Below are 17,967 nucleotides of genomic sequence, written 5' to 3' on the forward strand. Positions count from 1 at the left end.
ATATTGGTCCAGATAACCATCCCGAAAACATTCCAGGAATTCCTCCTCCTCAGAATTTTTACTAATTTGGGTAGTCCAATCAATATGTAAATTAAAGTCACCCATGATGACAGCTGTGCTCTTATCGCACGCTTCTCTAATTTCCCTTTTTATGCCTTCCCTCACCTCCATATTACTATTTGGAGGCCTATATATCACACCCACTAACGTTTTCCTCCCCTTGCTATTTCTCATTTCTACCCATACAGATTCCGTTTCATCCGAGTTAATATCCTTCCTTTCCATTGCATTAATCCCCTCCTTTACCAGCAATGCTACCCCACCTCCCCTACCTTTTTGCCGATCCTTCCTAAATATTGTATATCCCTGGATGTTAAGTTCCCAGCCTTGCCCACCCTGCAGCCACGTTTCTGTAATCACAATCAAATCATACTTGTTTACCTCTATTTCCACAACTAATTCATCCACCTTGTTCCTAATGCTTCTAGCATTAAGATACAAAGCCTTCAGGCTTGCTTTTTTCACACTCTCATTATGAATTAGTTTGGCCCTTTGTGTTTCTCTCCTTTGCTTATTGCTTCTCACCTTTCTACCATCTATTTCTGACTTCATATGACTTCCCTCTTTTCCACTACCTAGGTTCCCATCCCCCTGCCAAATTAGTTTAAATCCTCCCGAACCGCCCTAGAAAATATTACCCCGAGGACATCGGCTCCCTCACAGTTCAGGTGTAGACCGTCCCCTTGGTACAGGGCACTCCTCCCCAAGAACTGGTTCCAATGCCTCAAGAATTTAAATCCCTCTCCCTTGCACCACTGCTCAAGCCACGTATTTAGCTTATCTATCTTACTCTCTCTAAACTTATTAGCTCGTGGCACTGGTAGCAATCCAGAGATTACTACCTTTGAGGTCCTACTTTTCAATTTAGCTCCTAACTCCCTAAATTCAGCTTGTAGGACCTCCTCCCTCTTTTTACCTACATCGTTGGTACCTACATGTACCACGACAACTGGCTGATCCCCCTCCCCCTTCAGAATGCTCTGCACCCGCTCCGAGACATCCTTGACCCTTGCACCAGGGAGGCAACATACCATCTTGGAGTCTCGGTCTCGGCCACAGAAACTCCTATCTATCCCCCTTACAATTGAATCCCCTATCACTATAGCCCTATCCCTCTTTTTCCCGCCCTTCTGTGCAGCAGAGCCAGTCATGGTGCTCTGAACCTGGCTGCTGGTGCCTTCCCCTGATAAGTCATCTCCCCCAACAGTACCCAAAACGGTAAACCTGTTTTGGAGGGAGATGACCGCAGGTGACTCCTGCACTACCTTCCTGCCTTTACCCTGCCTTTTGGTCACCCATTTACTGCCTGAGCTAGCCTTTACCTGCGGTGTGACCAACTCACTGAATGTGCTATCCACAACATCCTCAGCATCGCGTATGCTCCAGAGTGAGTCCATTCGCAGCTCCAGCGCCGCCATGCGGTCCGCTAGGAGCTGCAGCTGGACACACTTCCTGCACACATAGTTGTCAGGGACAGTGTCCCTGATTTCCCACATGGCACAGGAGGAGCATGACACGGGTCTGAGCTGCCCTTCCATGACTTAACCCTTACAATACCTTTTTATTTACTACGATTTAGCTTAATTATTGAATTCTACTTAGAATAAGTTTGTGAAAGTACTCACCAACCAGTCACCTACCTGTTTTCTGGTGTTGTATTTTCACTGCCGCCTCCTGTCCTGGAACCTTTTCCACCTAGGTTAGGCTCCTGAAATAAAATAAATTGAACCTACCTTTTCAACTTCCCCTAACCCCTAAAAGGTTAGAGGAGGTGGAAGGGTGGGAGACACTACGCTGTAGTGTTTCGGGTTTAGCAACAGCTCCACCTATATAAGAGTTACTGGCCTCCTGCTCTCCCGACTGCACCAGCTGCTCCCTGGTGACGTCACACACTGATTACTATTTACCCCTCTCCTCTGCTGTTGATTTGGTACGCCTCGCAACTGCCGCCGGTTTTTAAGCCGGCCTCCTCCTCGCTGCTCTCTGCTGCTCCGAGTGGTCGGGCCTCGCAACTGCCGCCGGTTTTTAAGCCGGCCTCCTCCTCGCTGCTCTCTGCTGCTCCGAGTGGTCGGGCCTCGCAACTGCCGCCGGTTTTTAAGCCGGCCTCCTCCTCGCTGCTCTCTGCTGCTCCGAGTGGTCGGGCCTCGCAACTGCCGCCGGTTTTTAAGCCGGCCTCCTCCTCGCTGCTCTCTGCTGCTCCGAGTGGTCGGGCCTCGCAACTGCCGCCGGTTTTTAAGCCGGCCTCCTCCTCGCTGCTCTCTGCTGCTCCGAGTGGTCGGGCCCCGCAACTGCCGCTGGTTTTTAAGCCGGCCTCCTCCTCGCTGCTCTCTGCTGCTCCGAGTGGTCGGGCCTCGCAACTGCCGCCGGTTTTTAAGCCGGCCTCCTCCTCGCTGCTCTCTGCTGCTCCGAGTGGTCGGGCCTCGCAACTGCCGCCGGTTTTTAAGCCGGCCTCCTCCTCGCTGCTCTCTGCTGCTCCGAGTGGTCGGGCCTCGCAACTGCCGCCGGTTTTTAAGCCGGCCTCCTCCTCGCTGCTCTCTGCTGCTCCGAGTGGTCGGGCCTCGCAACTGCCGCCGGTTTTTAAGCCGGCCTCCTCCTCGCTGCTCTCTGCTGCTCCGAGTGGTCGGGCCTCGCAACTGCCGCCGGTTTTTAAGCCGGCCTCCTCCTCGCTGCTCTCTGCTGCTCCGAGTGGTCGGGCCTCGCAACTGCCGCCGGTTTTTAAGCCGGCCTCCTCCTCGCTGCTCTCTGCTGCTCCGAGTGGTCGGGCCTCGCAACTGCCGCCGGTTTTTAAGCCGGCCTCCTCCTCGCTGCTCTCTGCTGCTCCGAGTGGTCGGGCCTCGCAACTGCCGCCGGTTTTTAAGCCGGCCTCCTCCTCGCTGCTCTCTGCTGCTCCGAGTGGTCGGGCCTCGCAACTGCCGCCGGTTTTTAAGCCGGCATCCTCCTCGCTGCTCTCTGCTGCTCCGAGTGGTCGGGCCTCGCAACTGCCGCCGGTTTTTAAGCCGGCCTCCTCCTCGCTGCTCTCTGCTGCTCCGAGTGGTCGGGCCTCGCAACTGCCGCCGGTTTTTAAGCCGGCCTCCTCCTCGCTGCTCTCTGCTGCTCCGAGTGGTCGGGCCTCGCAACTGCCGCCGGTTTTTAAGCCGGCCTCCTCCTCGCTGCTCTCTGCTGCTCCGAGTGGTCGGGCCTCGCAACTGCCGCCGGTTTTTAAGCCGGCCTCCTCCTCGTTGCTCTCTGCTGCTCCGAGTGGTCGAGCCTCGCAACTGCCGCCGGTTTTTAAGCCGGCCTCCTCCTCGCTGCTCTCTGCTGCTCCGAGTGGTCGGGCCTCGCAACTGCCGCCGGTTTTTAAGCCGGCCTCCTCCTCGCTGCTCTCTGCTGCTCCGAGTGGTCGGGCCTCGCAACTGCCGCCGGTTTTTAAGCCGGCCTCCTCCTCGCTGCTCTCTGCTGCTCCGAGTGGTCGGGCCTCGCAACTGCCGCCGGTTTTTAAGCCGGCCTCCTCCTCGCTGCTCTCTGCTGCTCCGAGTGGTCGGGCCTCGCAACTGCCGCCGGTTTTTAAGCCGGCCTCCTCCTCGCTGCTCTCTGCTGCTCCGAGTGTGCTTGGAGGAGCAGGAGTGCTCCGCCCAGGCCTCACAAGGAAGCCATTGGCCCTGCCCAGCCCCAATCGCGGCCCAGATCTTCTGCCAGACTGATTTCCCCCCTACTAATTGTCGGGGTCCATCCCTATGGGTCCCCGGCTGTGGCCTCCTGTCGCTATTTACTGCTCCTGTCCGCTAGCCAGGCGGTCAATCTGGCCGTCTGTCAGGCAGGAGTGTGCCAAAAATTATTCAAATAAGAACAGCAGAGTCTCAACATCCCTGGCCTTGCTGGGTTCTTCACCTGTTACTGGGCTCCCCTGCCTCCCTGTTAATAGCAGGGCCTCTGCCACACATCATCTTTCCCATTATGCCTCCTCCTGCTAATATCACTGTGTGTGTGTGTGTACTTTTTGACGTGGCTGGTGGGAAATAAAGATGGGGTGGGGTGGTTACTTGCTGGATTTTGTCAACATGCTGGAAGAATGAAGTATATGGAGGGAACATTTTAGAGGCATTGAGCTGAGTACTATAGCTGAAGATTCCTTTTGTTTTTAGGTGTTGTCCAGTTTATCTCGGTGGTAGTTCTGCACCTCTAGGACTGGGAACAAATACTTCTCACAGGTAATTTTTTTTTCCTCACATTTTATTAACCCCTAATTGAAGTCTGTGTCAGACAGAAAATTTTGGGAAGGGAAAGTGAATGGATATGATGCATCTGCTTGTTTGTATATCTATTGTGTAAATTTTAAAATATAAATAAACTCATCATTTTTTAATATCCACATCCAACTAGACAAAACATTGATCCTAACCAGATTAGATTATAGTGTCACCCATGCATTTCCTCGCACCCAGGCTAGATCCAATGTTTGTATTTCTCTCATAATGGCTGCTGAACCTGCCCTGTTTGATGCTGCACCTTTCTTCACTCTGCCTGAACGCACTGCTAATACACTATAAAGAATTCCTCCTATGAAACCTGTTGCTACTTATTAGTGCCCTCATGCGGTTGATAAAGCTGGAGTTTTCATTTTTGTCAGCAGTGGGTAAATTCAGGATGAGAAATTCCTGTCTAGAGCAAGCTAATTGGAGTGCATTCAGCTGTTCTGCCTCCTAAATAAGTGGCTTTGTCCTGGAATAGCACTGTTAACTCTAGTATAAATGCAGGAGCCAGTACATTACCCAGATGCATTTGACTCTCGTCCTGGGGCTTGAAGACTCAAGTGTAAGTATATTTAATAAAGACTTGCATTTATATAGCGCTTTATCGTGGACCCTTTAACATCAGCCTGAACCACTAGCACAGGGACATCTCATCCCCAGAACAGTACCTTCAATAATGCAACACTCCCTCACTGGAACGTCAGTGTAAATTATGTGCTCAAGTCCTGGAGTGAAGCTTGAACCCACAACCTTCTGACAATCATGCTACGAACTGAACCCAGCTGACACTAAAGGCCAGTTTCCCGACATGCACTCTGGTGGACAAGGCTCTACACAGGGAGCTCACATTTGGAACATTGTTTTTTTATCATTCTCAATGAGACCATCTGATTTCCCCAGGTTTTCTCTAAAACTCGGAGTGCCAGTGTAACCTGGTCAGTGTTACTGAGGGAATAGTGTTTGATGTCCCTTACTCATGATAGCCCCTATTTAACAAGGTGATGATATGGTTGATGTACTTGTGCTCCAGGATGGAAGGATGGTTCTGTACTGCTGGTTCCTTGCTCAAGTGATTTCTAATCTGAATGATACTATGAGAAGAGCAGAATGCATATTCAGCCTGGCCACTTCCCCTTAAGGAAACATTGAAAAGGCACCACCGAAAGCAGCTTTTTCACAGTTCTGGGACAAAAGTTGAGCATCACATGAATTTCCAAGAAATAATTAAGTCAATTTTTTAAATGAAAAGAAAGATCTAATAACTTATACAAAATTAATGTACAGTGTGGTCAGATAGACTGATAGCTTAACTTACTGATTGCGCAGTTCTATTCTCATTAATTATAAAAGTTATTTTATTTGAACAATGCATTTTATGAAGACAAGATATTTCCATATGTTTTTTTAATAAACAGAACGTGTGACCAGCTCCGCTGTACTACCTGTGACTTTAGAGTAATTGCACTTGATGATTATGAATGGAACAAGTCATGCGACTACTTCTTTTTTAGGTATGTTTGAACATATGCAAATATAGATCTGACAGTCCAGTATGGAACTGAGAACTTTAAAAGGTTTCAGATAAACTCTTACATAATGTTTATTGTTCTCTTAGGTTTTTCACTTAACTCTCATATATAGGCCCCAGATTTTGCTGTTAAAATAATGGTGCGGCTAATGGCGCTCGCTGTTACTTATGCACAAATGGTACAGCAGCTTCAGGCGAGTGGCAGATGTGCAGTTAAACTCAATTATCCAAAAGTTGCTATCTGAGTTGTGTTGCTCCGCCATTAGTTTTGTGAAAGCGGCAACTTGATGTATGGCAATGCATTGAATGGCGTACAGTTGCTGTATTTGCACGGTAGATTTGAACTAAACTTGTCACAGGAGGTTAAGTATTGCCCATTTCAGTCTAAGTACCCTTTTAACGACGTAAGTGTTAAGTACTGACAGTCAACCTCTCTGGGGTTGAAAATAAGTGTGGCATCTCATTCCTTCAGGTTTTAATTGTTATTGGAGATTTAAAAAATTTTAATTTAAAATTTATTTTAAATGTTTCCTTTCTGTCTCTTTTTTTTTCCCCTCTCTTAATCCAATCTTTCTTTCCCTCTCTCTCTTTCTGTACCTGATTTGACATTGAATTCACCCACTCTAATGTACACTTCCGTCCTTGTGCTGTTAGTTTCACAATCCTTCAATCTGATTGGTTAAGGAAATGCACGGTTTCTTTCCCTGTTCACTCAGGTCACAGATGCCCTGTTTCCCTCGCTGCGCTATCAGCTCAAACTTTTAGCAACTTGCCATGCAGAAATTATGGTCCATAGTATCTTGTTCACTGTTTACAGTTCCTTGCTTTTAATTTTAGAATTCTAAATTCATAAAATTAACTGTTAGACATTCTGAGACATAGATTGGGAGAAGGGGAAGTGCAAAGAGACCTGGGTGTTCTTGTACACCAGTCGCTGAAGGTAAGCATGCAGGTGCAGCAGGCGGTTAAGAAGGCAAATGGTATGTTGGCCTTCGTAGCAAGAGGGTTCGAGTACAAGAACAAGGATGTCTTGCTGCAGTTGTACAGGGCCTTGGTGAGACCACACCTTGAGTATTGTGTGCAGTTTTGGTCGCCTTACCTGAGCAAGGACGTTCTTGCCATGGAAGGAGTGCAGCGAAGATTCACCAGGCTGATACCTGGGATGGCAGGAATGACGTACGAGGAGAGATTGTGTCGATTGGGCTTATACTCACTGGAGTTTAGAAGATTGAGAGGGGATCTCATCGAAACCTATAAAATTCTGTCAGGCCTGGACAGACTAGATGCAGGAAGGATGTTTCTGATGGCCGGGGAGTCCAGAACCAGGGGTCACAGTCTAAGGATAAGGGGTAAGCCATTTAGGACTGAAATGAGGAGGAATTTCTTCACCCAGAGAGTGGTGAACCTGTGGAATTCTCTGCCACAGAGGGCGGTGGAGGCCAGTTCATTAAATATATTCAAGAAAGAGTTGGATATATTTCTTAAGGCTAAAGGGATCAAGGGATATGGGGAGAAGGCAGGGACAGGGTACTGAATTTGGACGATCAGCCATGATCTCATTGAATGGCGGAGCAGGCTTGAAGGACCGAATGGCCTACTCCTGCTCCTATCTTCTATGTTTCTATGAGCTATTCAAAACTGTTGTGTATCTTTGGTTCCTTTGATTTTCCAACTGTAAATTTTATTATCACAACAGCAGACAAATCTTGGCAATTTCAGGCACATTAGGGTGACTGGTCTCTATCTTGGTGATTTTGTATATTTGATCTTTGAAAATAAAAGTGATACTTTTACTAGAACTGCTGTTCATAGGTATTGAGAATTGAAAGGAATTGAGGTGCACCTTTGAACCTTTCTTATTTTTTGCTATTCTTTCAAACCCCAAAATATGATAAAAAAACCAGTGTAAAAATAAAAGCTGCACCGGTGTTTAAAAAAATTGCCAGCAGGGCTAAATTTGCAGATTGTAAACATCTCCAATAAAGTGCAATTTATGCAGTGAATTTTTCCAGTACTTTCTGGTACTATATAATAAACTGTTCAACAATTTGGGGGGAGGGAAATTGGATATAAAGATAAAATATTTCATTTATTAGTTATAGGAGTGATGTTTAATAATGAGAAATATTTAGCTGTGGGAAATTACAGCTACATAGGATTACATAGGATATACGGTACAGAAACAGGCCATTCAGCCCAACCAGTCCATGCCGGCATTTATGCTCCTCCCGTCTTTCCTCATCTAAATCTATCAGCATAACCCTCTATTCCCTTTTCCCTCATATGCTTGTCTAGCCTCCCCTTAAATGCATCGATACTATTCGCTTCAACCACTCCCTGTGGTAGTGAGTTCCACATTCTCAGCACTCTTTGGGTAAAGAAGTTTCTTGGATTTCTTGGTGACTATCTTCTATTGATGGCCTCTAGTTATGCTCTTCCCCACAAGCAGAAACATTCTCTCTGTATCCACTCTATCAAAATTTTTCATAATTTTAAAGACCTCTATTGGGTCACCCCATGGTCTTATTGGGTCACCCCATGGTCTTTTTTCAAGAGAAAAAGAGACCCAGCCTGTTCATCCTTTCCTGATATGTATACCCTCGCATTTCTGGTATCATCCTTGTAAATCATCTCTGCACCCTCTCCAGTGCCTCTACATCCTTTTTGTAATATGGCGACTAGAACTGTATGCAGAACTCTTAAGTGTGGTTTAACCAAGGTTCGATACAGGTTTAGCATAACTTCTCTACTTTTCAATTCTATCCCTCTAGAAATAAACCCTTGGTTTGCTTTTTTTATGGCCTTGCTAACCTGTGTCGCAAATTTTAGTGATTTGTGTATTTGTACTCCGAGATCCCTTTGTTCCTCTACCCCACCTAGACTCGCACCCTCCAAGTGATAAGTGACCTCCCTATTCTTCCTACCAAAATGTAATACCTCACTTTTATCTGTGAACGTCATTTGCCAATTATATGCCCTTTCTGCAAGTTTATTAATGTCCTCCAGTAACTTGTTGCAGTCCTGCTTAGTATTGGCTATCCCCCCCAATTTGGTGTCATCCGCAAATTTAGAAATTGTGTTTTTGATTCCTAAGTCTAAATCGTTAAATATAAATTGTGAACAGCAGTGGTCCCAGCCCTGATCCTTGTGGAACACCACTACCCACCTTCTGCCACTGTGAATAGCTCATCCAACACTTTGTCGGACAAGCAGTGTGACAACACAGAGGTAGTGGAGAGGTAGAGCTCTGTGTTATTAGCATACATGTAGAGGCAGTCCCCATGTCTGTGGATGATTTTGCTGAGGGGCAACATGCAGATGAGGAAGAGGAGGGAGCCAAGGATGGATCGTTGCAGGGTTCCGAGGGTGAAGGTGTTGGAGGAGGATGGTGCGGCTAACCGTGTCAAAAACTGCAGAGAGTTCGAAAGGGGTTAATGTCCAACAGTCATAGTCATGAACAACATTCCATGTGACTTTCGTTGACTCCAGATTAGAGGGATTCAAATGGGGAATTATGTGAAGATGAGCACAGATCTAGGAGGTGACAACATTTCAAGGACACTATCGACACCCGGTAGTACCTCACCACCACTTCTCTGAACCCCTCCACTGTCTCTAAATTGTCAGACTGCTTGTCCAGCATCCAGTATTGCATGAGCAGAAATTTCCTCCAACTAAATATTGGGAAGACTGAAGCCATTGACCCCGATTTTCTGCCAGCCATCGGGCGGCATTTCAGGCGGCCGGGGGCTGAAAATTGCCGAAAAAGGGGGTCGCGACCCCACCTGCCTGATTCCCCGCCCCGTCCGACTTTCGGACCGCCGTTTCTCCGCGACCCGCTTCAGTCCCGCCCGCCGCTGGTGGGACTGGCCGTCTGAACACTAATGAGCAATAATTACCTTGTTTAAGTCGATTTTCAGGGGCCGTTGCGATTTTGGGGCTTTCCCCACATAAAACACGCCTGCAGGGAACACCGCTGATGAAACCTGGCGTGAAGCTTGCCGGCTTGCTTGCTGTCAGCTGCAGGTCATTCGGAAAAGCTGCGATTTAAAGGGACAGCATTTGTATGGTGAAGGACCTTGTTGCTGCAGGCTTGGGGCTACTACAAGGCTTAGGCACAGCTGTAGAAGGTTGGAGCCTCATACACTTCTCCAATGTGATCTCCTGGGAAGCCCCTCTCGCCACCCTCACTCAGCGCTTCCTCAGCGGAGGCATCTATGAGAAGACAGGGATGCCTTTTTTTCCTTCCCTTCTTGCCATTAGAGGATCTCCAGCAGCAGAGGCAGTAGCAGCAGAACCAGGAACAGCATGATGAGCATCAGGAGCACCAGGCTGCTGCTCACTCACCTGAAGCTGCACAGGCCAGAAGGGGCCAGCGCTTGGAAGTGGCTTGAGAGCACCTTGCTGTGCTTTAGGGGACCATGGGGACCCATTTCTGCACTGGCAGTCCTACTCAGAAGGACTTCCATGAAGGTCTGGTTTCTCTGTTCAATAGATGGCCAACGCTCCTCGAGATGTCATTCTCTTATGAGCACTCACCATGTTTTCCGTACCCTGGTGAGTTATCTCCTCCATGGAGGTTGCCAACCTTTCCATGGTGATGCGTTCATGCGCCAATGACTCCACAAAGGCTCTGCTCATGGTCGTTATGGACTCCTCCATTCGCTCCACACTTGCAGCGACCCTGGAGACAAAACCTGCCAGAGACTCTTGCATCTGTGCATGGAGATCCATCACCTCTTCTCTTGCGGATGGACCCAGAGGCAGAGGGTCAACATGCAGCGCAGCTGAGCTGGCAGAGTCCTGCGCCCTCCGACAAGGACTCTCCACTGCTGTCCCTGTCTCCAGAATCTGCTGAGGCTCACTTGTGAGGTGTGAAGCACCAGGTGACGACACTACTCTATGTCCCGAAGGTCCCCCCGAGGTGTGAGTGTCTGCGCTGGTGCTGGGTGCGCTTACTTCTGCTGATGCTGCGCCCTCAGAGGTTGGAGCTTCCTCTGAGGAGTCTGGCTGCACAGCCTCTTCCTCCTCCAGTGGGGACGGGGGCTCTGGATGGTCCTGTGGGGGAGTAGAGGAAGGAGTTAGCGATGTGATGCCAAGGTTACATGCACATTCGAGTTGACATCTGCTGACACCTGCATCCATGCAGCCTTGGTCTCAGTGGGAGGCCTCTTCCTGCCTGACCTAGGGAAGAGGACCTCCCTGTGGGCCCTAACCCCATCCAATAATGCCTGCAATGAAGCTTCGTCGAATTTGGAGGCAGCTCGGGGTCTGGCACTGGCCACAGCTGCTGCAGGGCTCCTCTGCCATCCTGTATGGTTCGTTTGGAAGCCTTCAGAGGATGCAGTGCTTGCTATGGACCTTGAAAGCACCACGAATGATGACATCATACTGTGGGGCTTTCTGACTAGAAATGGACAATTAGCAAGGCTGCCCACATGCTGGAAATTAATTGGCCACTTGAGGGGAAATTGCGTGGAGCTGGCTGACATTTTTTTGTGTGTCAAAACCCCACATTCGGGGGAATCCGTCCATTTCCCACACAAGCCACAAAATCGGGCCCATTGTCTTTGGCCCCTGCCACAAACTTCATTCCCTAGCCACCTACTCCATCCCTTTCCCTAGCATGTGTCTAAGACTGAACCAGACTGTTCACAACCTTGGTGTCATATTTGATCCTGAAATTAGCTTCCGACCAGACATCCGCGCCATCACTAAGACCGCCTCCGTAACAGCGCCTAACTCTGCCCCTGCCTCAGCTCATCTGCTGTTGAAACCCTCATCCATGCTTTTGTTACCTCTGGACTTGACTATTCCAATGCACTCCTGGCTGGCCTCCCATATTCTATAATCAGTAAACTTGAGGTCACCCAAAACTCTGCTGCCTGTGTCCTAACTCGCACCAAGTCCCGTTCACCTATCACCCCTGTGCTCGCTGACTTACATTGACTCCCAGTTAAGCAACGCCTCAATTTTAAAATTCTCACCCTTGTTTTCAAATCCCTCCATGGCTTTGCCCCTCCCTATCTCTGTAATCTTCTTTAGCCCCACAACCCTCAGATATCTGCGCTCCTCAAATTCTGGCCTCTTGAGCATCCCTGATTTTAATCGCTCAACCATTAGTGACCGTGCCTTCAGCTGCCAAGGCCCTAAGATCTGGAATTCTCTCCCTAAACACCTCTGCCTTTCTACCTCTCTTTCCTCCTTTAAGACACTCCTTAAAACCTGCTTCTTTCATCTGCACTAATATCTCCTTGTGTGGCTCAGTGTCAAATTTTGTTTTATAACACTCCTGTGAAGCGCCTTGGGACATTTTACTACGTTATAGGCGCTATATAAATACAAGTTGTTGTTGAGAGGAAACGGTGGTTGCAGATGCGGTGGTAGTTTTCAAGGATATAGAGGTTGAGCGTGGGTTTTTTGAGGAGGGGAGATTACTGCAATTTTGAAAAGGAAGAGAGCCATTTCTAATGTCAGATAGCATGGGAGCTGGGAAGAGAAGTTAGCTGGTCAGCAGTTTAGTGGAATGGAGCCAAGGGAACAAAAGTTGGGTCTCATGGATGAGATGAACTCAGAGGGCATAGGGTGAGATGGACAAGAAACTCAAAGGAGAAAGGGAGAGAGACAGGGGTACAGGGCTTAAGTGGGGCGGGGGGTGGGGGGGGACTGTGGGGGTTGGCCTAGTGGGCAAGAGAAAGAGGGGAAGCAGCTGAACACATTGGCCTAGAAATTCAGTTTGGGCCCGCCAGCTCGCTTGCACCCAGAAGTTACCGCTGCGCGCGGAGCCACTTGCGCCCGCCGGAAATTCAGTTTCAGCGCCCCAAGTCGAAGCCGGCCGCTATTCAAGGGTGTGGCCGCCCCCGCTTGGGGCGCTGAAACTGAATTTCGGCGCGCTAGGTGCCGCAGCGCCACCCGCTGCGGAGCGGCAGGCTGCGGTACTGCAGGCCTTCCTCCCTCTCTTAAGGGGAGGTGCCTGCAACAGCGAGATCGCCGCTCGCTAGTGCTGGCAAATGAGCCCGGCACCACGGAGAAGTGCCGGGCTCCCGGAAAACAGCCGGCAATGCCGCGGGGGGGGGGCGGGTGGAGGAGGCCGGGGAAGGAGGTGCGGCCGGCCGCACCTCTGCCTTAACTTGCCCCACTAAGGCTGCAGGACGGCCCCGTTTTCAGATCGCTGTTTGCAGCCGCTGCGGAAGAGGCGGCCGCAACTAAATATGGCGGTCGGGCCGGTAGCGGGGCAGTGCGCACACCGATGACGTCATCGGTGGCGGCGCAGCGCTACTGGCTAACACCGCCATTACCGCAGCGCTGAATATCGGCGCAATCTCAGCAAGTGGCGCAAAAGCCCTCTTTGGGCGAAAACTGGGCGCAAAGCCTACTGAATTTCTAGCCCATTGTCTCTAGCTTGGTAATGAAGAAATCCATGAGCTCCTCACTCTTGCTGGAGGTGAGGATGAAGGTGGCAGGGGAGAGAGGCTTAATGAGGTGGGTGGTTGTGGAGAATAAAGCCTGGGATTCTCTTTGCTCTCCAGGATGATTCTAGAGTAGTGGACAGTTTTTGGAGAGGAACACAAGGCCCATTAGCACTTGATGTTGACCAGCCAGATCTGGTGATTGGCGTGAGGTTGAGGGCTGTACCAGTGGACCGACCGGGCTGATTTTGAAGGTTTGCTGTGGATGAAGGCAAGGGAAGCTGAAATAAAGATTGAAATCACTGAGGATGAAGAGTCATTCGGTGCAGAGGCTGAGGAGGAAAGGAAGAAGAATATCTCGGGGACAAAATTTGAAGGAGGGTTATAGATGAGAATTTCAAAGGAGAGGGGAGGGGGATGGAACAGGGTGAGGTGCTTGAAGGAGAACGTGCCAAAGGACTAAAGAGAGAGACAAGGCTGTGGCTTTGTGATGAGGGCCACACTACCACTATGGCAGCTGGGATGGGGTAAGTGATGGAAAATATAGTCAGGCAGACCGGCTTCACCAAGGTGCTGCTACCCATGAGCCACGTTTCAGTTAAAGCCAGGGTATCAATATGATCGTCGATTGTTTCAGCCAAGGAAACCTGCTGGGTTAGAAATACACAACAGAATGCGTAACGCAAAATGTAATTTCTTTTGTATCCATCACCAGGGAAATACCCTCCTTTTAAAAATAATGCATGAAGCTTCCTCAATTAATCCATGAGTTGTCCAGTGAGTAGTTTTGCAAAACATACCAGGAAGGTCTGACAGACAAGGCTCACATTGAATAATGGCTGATTGGTGATTTACCTGAGTTTGATCATCGTTGGCAGTGATTTTTGGGGAGCAAGGGAGAAAATTAGCAATAAAATAATGAACTTCTAAGAAGCAAATCCAATCCAAATTATTCTGCTAGCTTTAATCATGAGCAATAAATGTAATGTGTTGTGTTTAAAATGATACGCACACCTGCCCTTTTTTGCTTTCACCAACAGAAACAACATGCCTGACTTAAATAAACTGAAAGTGAAGACGTTAAGTAGGAGAGGTGCACGAGCATATGCCTGCCAGTGTAGCTGGAGGTCCATCCAGGACCTGACTGACCTCAGGGAAGAACAGCAACTTCGATGGGTGTGTGGTAAACATTGAGCGTGAAAGCATACTTGTCTTTTCCATTCACCATTAGAGAGGTATTGTGGGGGCTAGTCCACTGCATTACCTGAAATAATGTCACACTTGCAGAATTTTGTTAAATACAAGGCAAGCTGTAGCAATTTAATTCTTGATTTTTCTACAGATAAAAACATTCCTCGATGCTGTCCCAATTCAATAATGTGGTTTAATAGATGTATGTGACTAATGCCTTTGTTCTAACATTAAACAGAATTCAATTGTTTCCAAGGTCAGATAGTGTGGAAAATATAACTGACAATGGACTTTACCTTGCAGTTTCTGTAGTGGAAAGCGTATTGATTAGGCAAGGTCAAACTGAACCGAGTTTAATATAAAAATCCAAGTGGAAAACATTTAAAATCTGTGTCAGCCTGGCTATCCCAATGGGTCACTGTTTTAGGCGCTAGGATTCATCTCTTCCAGTAGTTACCAGTGCAATCTGCCTTCCTCTATGTGAAGTTGCATCCATTATTTTCTACCTTAGTAGCTGTAGCTTGTCACTGCGTTCTTCTCGGACTTTGTGTTGGTCCCTCCCAATGAGTTTGGACATGCGCAGCAAGGAATTATTATGTAACTTGTTACAAAGTGGGAAATGAAGTTACATAGATGACAGGAAAGGTAATATTACTCTTAAGTTAGAAAAAATACACAGGAAACATGTCCTTGGGTTCTTAATCCTTTCAGTGTTTACTGAAAAGCTCATATTCTGACAAGTTTTGACTGATGTGAAGATCACCTTTTTCGTGGATTGAAGGTTTCATCCAGCTGGGTTTATTCATGTGGATTGTATTCATTGGATATCACACAGCTGTAAAAATGCATTGAATGTCCAGAAAGATGAAAGATTATAGCACAAACCTAAATATCCATTTGTGATGTTTGGGAATTATATTCAAGCTTGCATACTCAAGCTTCTGGAATGGCAAGTGCCCCATGGAAGAAAAAACATTTTTTTTAAAGCAATCTTAGGGTCACAATACTTCAGACAGGAAGAAACCTACTGAGTTTATTAAATGATCTACATTGGAATTTCTAGCATTAAAATGCTTATACACTGGATAAACAAAGGCCAATTACACTTGGGCATTCCAATGTATGTTTGTTATGCTTCGTAGAACAAATTTTAAAATTCTGGCACTTTTAGGTCCACTTACTGCTGTGACAAGTAATCGGTCAAAAATGTAAATCAAATTTTAGACTATTGGTATGTAACTGCTGTTATGATTTAAATTCAATATTTGTTCTGTGTAATTGATGTCTATATTGGGCTTAATTAGGTGGGCACTACAAATTTTACCTCCCATTCTTAAAGATCTATGCATAATGAAAGTTTCAAGTTTTGTTGAAATTCTAATAAAATATATGCTTTGCATTCTGTGCCCCAAATGTATTTACATTTCATCTTCAGAATCTACCTTGTGTGCAATGGAAGTAGCGAGGTGTTGCTGGCCAATCCTCCCACATCATGTTGGATTAAGGAAAAGCTTCAGAAACGCATTGTCACTCTTTGGAGGAGTTTTCTGGCAGGTTTAATTTCTGGCACACTCCACTCTGGAAACTTACTTTTGGTTCTGCCACATTCAGTACAGTATGGACTTCTGGGATACAATTGTTGTCAAGAGTGATACTAATGTTTTGATATACTTTTAGGAAAAATAAAACCGGCATAAAATTATTTTTGAAGACACATTTGGTAAAACAAAAAATACTTTCAAGTTGTGTCTACAAAATACTACTGAAAAAGTTTACTGAGTCAAGTGGCTATGATGCTCTTTAACCCTTTTTATAATTGACACATAAATGTGAAATCATCATTCCTATGTTTAAGCATCACAAATTTCAGTTTCTGTATCATTAAATGTTATTACTGTTCTTACTGGTAATTATATATAGAAGTCAATGGTTTAACTTTGGAATCCAGCTGTTATTAACCAGAAGAGCAAAGTTCACAGCAGGAGAATGCAGAAAGGACACACTGTGGTACACTAGTTCTCGGTGAATAAGCCTCAAAAAGTTTGCCTATGATTGTTGCAGAGTGCTTGAAATGGTTTTAAAATATGGACATTTTTTCAGTTCTATGCAGTATACAAATAAACATTAATATATCTTTCTCTTTCACATGTTGATTGACTTTTATGTGCATTTTTAGCATTTTTCTGTTTTTATTGCAGACTTCCAGCATTTTAAGTTTCCCTTTAGTCCCCTTAGTAATGAGCCAGACTTATGATCTGATATGATCAAATTCAACGTTAGGTTTGAAATGGAGATATGGAGCACAGTTCCTAAATTCTAGATTTGGGTACAGCTAACTTTAACGGGATGAGACAGAGACTGACGACAGCAATCTGGTCAAAATTATTATTGGGTAAAACTACAGATGAAGAGTGGGAGGTGCTCAAAATAATTAATACAGGATCAGTATATACCCCTAAGGGGCAGGAGCTCTATTTACCAAGTAAAACAGCCATGGTAGGCAAAAGTGGTGAGAGGTAACATATAAAACTAAAGGAGTGCAAAGAATAGTGTAGATCCAGAGGACTGGGAGAGATATAAAGAACAGCAAAGTAAGAGCTGCAAAAGGAATACAAAAATAAACTTGAGGGATATTAAGATTAACACAAAATGTTTTAACTATTAGAAGAAAAAGAGTAAAAAGTAATGTGGGCCCTTTAAAAACAGATGTGGGTAATATTGCAAATGAAAATAAGGACATGATAGACTTGTTAAATAATTACTTTGTGTCAGTCTTCACAGTAGAGGAAGAGGATAATATACCTGACATTCCAGGGTAACTACTAATGAATCAAGGACTGGAACTCACTAAAGTTAACATAAGCACAAAAATAGTATTAGAAAAAATAATGGTACTAAAGACTGATAAATCCCCAGGACCTGATGGTTTCCACCCCAGGGTTTTAAAGGAAGTAGGTGAGGAATTTGCAGCTGCGTTAGCCCTAATCTTCCAAAACTCTCGATTCAGGAATTGTCCCTTTAGATTAGAAAATTGCAAATGTATCTCCATTATTTAAGAAAGGTGAGAGAGAGAAACCTGGAAATTATAGATCTGTTAGGCCGACAGTTACTGGAATCTATCATTTAGGACAGAGTGACTGAGCACTTGGAGAAATTTGAGCTGATGAGACAGAGCCAATGTGGATTTGTAACGGGTAGGTCATGTCTAACAAACCTAATTGAATTTTTTGAGGAAGTAACTAAAGTAGACAGAGGAATGTCTATGGATAGTTTATATGGACTTCCAGAAGGCATTCGATAAGGTTCCACACAAGAGACTATTTTAAAGCTCATGGAATTGAAGGCAAGTTATTGAACTGGTTAGGAGACCAGTTTGGCAGTAAAGACAGATAATAGGTATGGAAGGAAGTGACTAATGATGTCTCACAAGGCTCTATGCTGGGACCTGAACTATTCACTATATTTATTAATGACTTGGGTAACACACTAGCAAGCCATATATCCAAATTTGACTATCTCTGTAATCTCCTTCAGCCCCACAACCCCCCGA

At 46.4% G+C, this 17,967-nt stretch overlaps 1 protein-coding gene across 3 annotated transcripts in view; it reads left to right on the forward strand.

Moving 5' to 3' along the window:
- Window positions 1–16,562, forward strand: part of cfap418 (cilia and flagella associated protein 418) — a 46,174-nt gene extending 29,612 nt beyond the window's left edge. Inside the window, exons 4-7 of one of the 3 annotated variants that reach the window (XM_085992612.1) lie at window positions 4,182–4,247; window positions 5,705–5,800; window positions 14,267–14,402; window positions 15,853–16,562. In XM_085992612.1, the coding sequence (XP_085848738.1) occupies window positions 4,182–4,247; window positions 5,705–5,800; window positions 14,267–14,402; window positions 15,853–15,879 (325 nt within the window). In that variant the 3' untranslated portion in view covers window positions 15,880–16,562. Of the gene's footprint in view, window positions 1–4,181; window positions 4,248–5,704; window positions 5,801–14,266 lie in introns of all 3 variants that reach the window. The other 2 variants (XM_085992614.1, XM_085992613.1) reach the window with 2 other exon arrangements.
- Window positions 16,563–17,967: the final 1,405 nt, after the last annotated feature.

This window comes from Somniosus microcephalus, chromosome 7 (assembly GCF_052327205.1).
Source record: "Somniosus microcephalus isolate GS21.2 chromosome 7, FLI_Smic_1.0, whole genome shotgun sequence".
Lineage (NCBI taxonomy): Eukaryota > Metazoa > Chordata > Chondrichthyes > Squaliformes > Somniosidae > Somniosus > Somniosus microcephalus.